This window comes from Belonocnema kinseyi, chromosome 4 (assembly GCF_010883055.1).
Source record: "Belonocnema kinseyi isolate 2016_QV_RU_SX_M_011 chromosome 4, B_treatae_v1, whole genome shotgun sequence".
Taxonomy (NCBI): domain Eukaryota; kingdom Metazoa; phylum Arthropoda; class Insecta; order Hymenoptera; family Cynipidae; genus Belonocnema; species Belonocnema kinseyi.
The window spans coordinates 107,164,683-107,168,531 of NC_046660.1; the positions used below are offsets into that span (position 1 = coordinate 107,164,683).

Consider the following 3,849-nt stretch of genomic DNA (forward strand, 5'->3'; position numbering starts at 1 on the left):
GCCTTGGAGGAGATTATGTTGAGAAATAAAAAAAAAAAATTCTTAAAAACGTTGTTTTTCTTGGTCAGGCCGGAAACTTATCAATCCACCCTCGTATGTAGCCTTATGGGATTTTATGATTTATCGACAGCGTGAATTTCAAAATCGCATTTATTTTTTCCTGTTTTTTTATAATCTGACGAGTCTCTCAACGCCTGTCTTCAATAATGTATAAGAGTTGGACTGCTTCTTGTGGAATCAAGCTTGCCCATGAATGTGTTCGACGATAAATATTTCATAGCAATCGTGCGTCACGAAAAGAGGATTTAGCAGCCTCGAATAGGGTGTTTTTTATTATTTCTAGTTCAAATGTATTTTTATAAAAAGTACTTTGATATCTAATATTATATTCCATATATTATTTCTATGTAGTTATTAGTTAAAGTCAAAATATTTTACTTTTCTATATTTTGTTCATACTATTTCTGATCATGTAATATTAATGATTGTGTTATGTTTATTAAAGTTCGATCAACTTGTAAACATTGGAGAACGAATGAGACTGAAAGTTAAAAAATATTTAGCAATAGGAGGAAGATAAAAAAACAATGTTGCCCCAGGGGGCAAAAAATAGTTAAAAAATTATGCGAGATTTAAATTTATCATCTAAAGACCAATTAAATTTCAAATCAGACACATACGTCCGGCTTAGGGTATCAGCATTATTTGGTATTTAGATTTTTATTTTTTGGTGAAAATAGAAGAACCCATACTTTACAGATTATTAAACTAAAATATTTGGTACAATCATTCAAGGTTTGCCTGTGAATTCTCAAAAATTGACATAAAGTTGTTTAAAATGCAGTATTTTCCAAATAAGGAAATGTATTTAGGTTTTTTTTAAATTTAACGCTACAATTTTCACTTTTGAAAGTTATTTTTAAAAAATGTGAACGAATCACGAAATGGTGGCCCTTTTTTTATTTCTTAAAAGTAGATTTGTTTAAAACCCCCACTTAAAAATTTTTTTTTTCATGAATAACTCGTGATATATAGGGGATCTATTGAGTTTCATTTTTGGTGAACCACTGCTTTACATAGAAAAAAATATGTCTTGGTCATCCCAGGGATGATCTTAAAACGTTTAATGTCATTACGAAAGATGTCCCGAGAACATCAATGTCTTTAAGACTTCTTTAGGTCGTCTTTATGACATTGGACGCCTTAGAGACGTTGATTGGCCTGAAATAGAATGTCCTAGGAACGTCCCAAGGACATTCTTAGGATTTTAATAGTTTTGTGCCCACTGGGACATCATTTTTTTTTTGAAAAGGTTTCTTTTGTATTAAATTAATGATAATTTATAATAAAATCGACATTTTTTGTGTTTCAGGTTCGGGAAGACAAAGATCTTCTGAAGGAAACGAAGAAAGCTACAGTTGCCCCGAGTGAACCCATTCCGGTACCCCTTAACAGACAGGAATGGGTTGAAGTAACAACCGATACGCGCATCCCGGTAAATAGTTTTTAAAGTTCTTTCCTATCAGGATTTTCCTGTCCACCTTCATTATTGAAAATGTTGCATCTTCAAACATTTACTCTCAATCGAGAATAAAATATCGAAAATATATTCAGTTCATCCCTGCTTAAAATGATGGATAGAACCCAGATAAGAACCAGATGGAATTTGGTTCTTATCTGGCGCTATTGGAATTAGACCCGGGTTTTGTCCCTGGTTTATACCCGGTCCTTGCTCGGATTCTGTCTGGATTGATATTTTTATTTCCGAATTCTATATGGTTCTCATCCGGGACCTTCAAGATCTGTATCCGGTTTGTAGTCGGGATTGGACCTTGTTTATACACGGTACTTGACTGGGTTCTATCTGGGATCAGATAACATCTACCGGATTTATATATGGTTTTTATACAGTTCCTTTAAAATTCTACCCGGTATTTAGGTGACGTCTATTCGAAACGTACCCGGATCTTGTCCCAGGTTTATACTCGGCCATTATACGGATTCTATCTGAATTGACATATTTATCTCCGGCTACTATATGACTCTCATGTGGGACCTTCAAGATTTGTATCTGGTTTGTAGTCGGGATTGGGCCTGGTTTATACTCGGCACTTAATTGGGTTCTATCTGGGATCAGATAACATCAACCGGATTTTTACATAGGTATTATACCGCGGTGACGTATTCTCTATTAAAAGGCAGGTTACGAAAAACGTAAACTAGTTCTATTTAATCTAAAATCCTAGCTTAAATACAGTCTATATCGAAGAAGTCTTGAAACTATAGAAAACAGTTCTATAAAATGATAACCGATTCTTCAAAGCAAAAAAATTAATGTTTTGTGTTATTATATTATTACCATAATATTTTAATATTTGTTCACATGTTTAAGTATACTATTATTTACTATTATGCCACACTATACTATTTATAATCGCACATTATGAACATTTTTATTCCCCCCGGGTTCGAACCCTATAAGTTTCGCATTCCAAACGCACGAAGCCTTTCGGCTAACCTAGCTTGAAGTATCAAAAACAAGATTTGAAATATAACGTGCAGCTGTGCAAGGCCGTCTGCAAATTTGTCTAACCCATTCTATAAAAAATATTGCTACGCTTATAATGATATATGTACTAAAATTTTAGATTTTAGAAATGTTAAAAATAATTATTGTATATTTTATGTGCGTAAACAAGATTTAAACTAAATCCAAAAATATTTCAAGATATTTTAAAAGATTTAAAAAAATTCAATATGAATTTTCAGAAATTTAATAAATTTTAAGGGAATTCCACAAATTTCCAAAAATTTCAAAAGATTTAACAGACTTTAATGAATTCAAAAATATTATTTATCTGTTAAATCTCTTGAAATTCCTGAAAATATTTTTAAATACACAAAAATATTTTCAAATTACATGAAAATCCTTAAGATCTTTTTAATTTTTCAAGAATAATTTTAAATACTTTGTAATATTCTAAATTCCTTTACCGACTTTTTAAGCAATGTGAAATACATTGAAATGCCACAAAATCCCTTAAAATCAATAACAATCTTCTGATTTCAGAAAAATTATTTGAAAATCTTTCAAATCTCTTGGAAATTCTTGTACTTTCTGGAATTCTTCTAAAATCTTTTTAAATTATTTGTATGTGTATGTATGTATTTAATCTCTCCCTTTTACGGGTTTGAGGGCCACTGCTCCCTGTACATATATTTACAATTCAATCCTTAGTCTAACTTAACTACTACTTATATTCTACTCTTTCGCATTACGTAGGATAAACAATAGTAACAGTAGTGATATTAATTCCTAAAATGAGCGAGCTTCCAGGGCTTCCGTTTCCTCTTACCATAAAAAAAAGCATTTTCCACGATATTGAAAACAATTTTCGTTTTTTACTGTCCCTTTTCAGGATCACCCGTTTGGCTCTGCCCTAATCCCTTGCTTTCCCTTACTTTATCCAATTTCTTCATCCACATCACTCCCTGTCCACTACCATCCAAGATCCATCTTACACACTCATCCACACTCAACTGTCCCTCTTCCTCTCCTGTACATCTCTGTAATACATATGCCCATGACTCCATTTCCTATCCACATACTCTGCATAAATTCTCCTCTTCATTCATCCAATATCTGCATGCTCTCACTCCTTCTCCCATTCTCAACCGTACAACCCTACTCCATTTTTCTTCTTTATTTATTTTTTGCAGATATTCTGGTCCCGTCAACCCTTTGATCATCATATACCATCTATTGCACCTCGAATCTATAATCTTTGTCCATCTCTCTTCTCCTTGTTTAACCAATAGCTCTAACTCTATGTCCTGCCACTCCATAAC

General features: G+C 32.7%; 1 protein-coding gene across 13 annotated transcripts in view; it reads left to right on the forward strand.

Moving 5' to 3' along the window:
* LOC117171290 overlaps positions 1-3,849 on the forward strand; it is a 178,483-nt gene that overhangs the window by 16,184 nt on the left and 158,450 nt on the right. For all 13 annotated transcript variants that reach the window (XR_004466860.1, XM_033358442.1, XM_033358445.1 and 10 more), the window contains one exon: positions 1,373-1,495. Coding sequence is in view for 12 of the 13 variants with exons in the window: in XM_033358442.1 (XP_033214333.1) it covers positions 1,373-1,495 (123 nt within the window). In the remaining variant the exon portion in view is untranslated. The remainder of the gene's footprint in view (positions 1-1,372; positions 1,496-3,849) is intronic.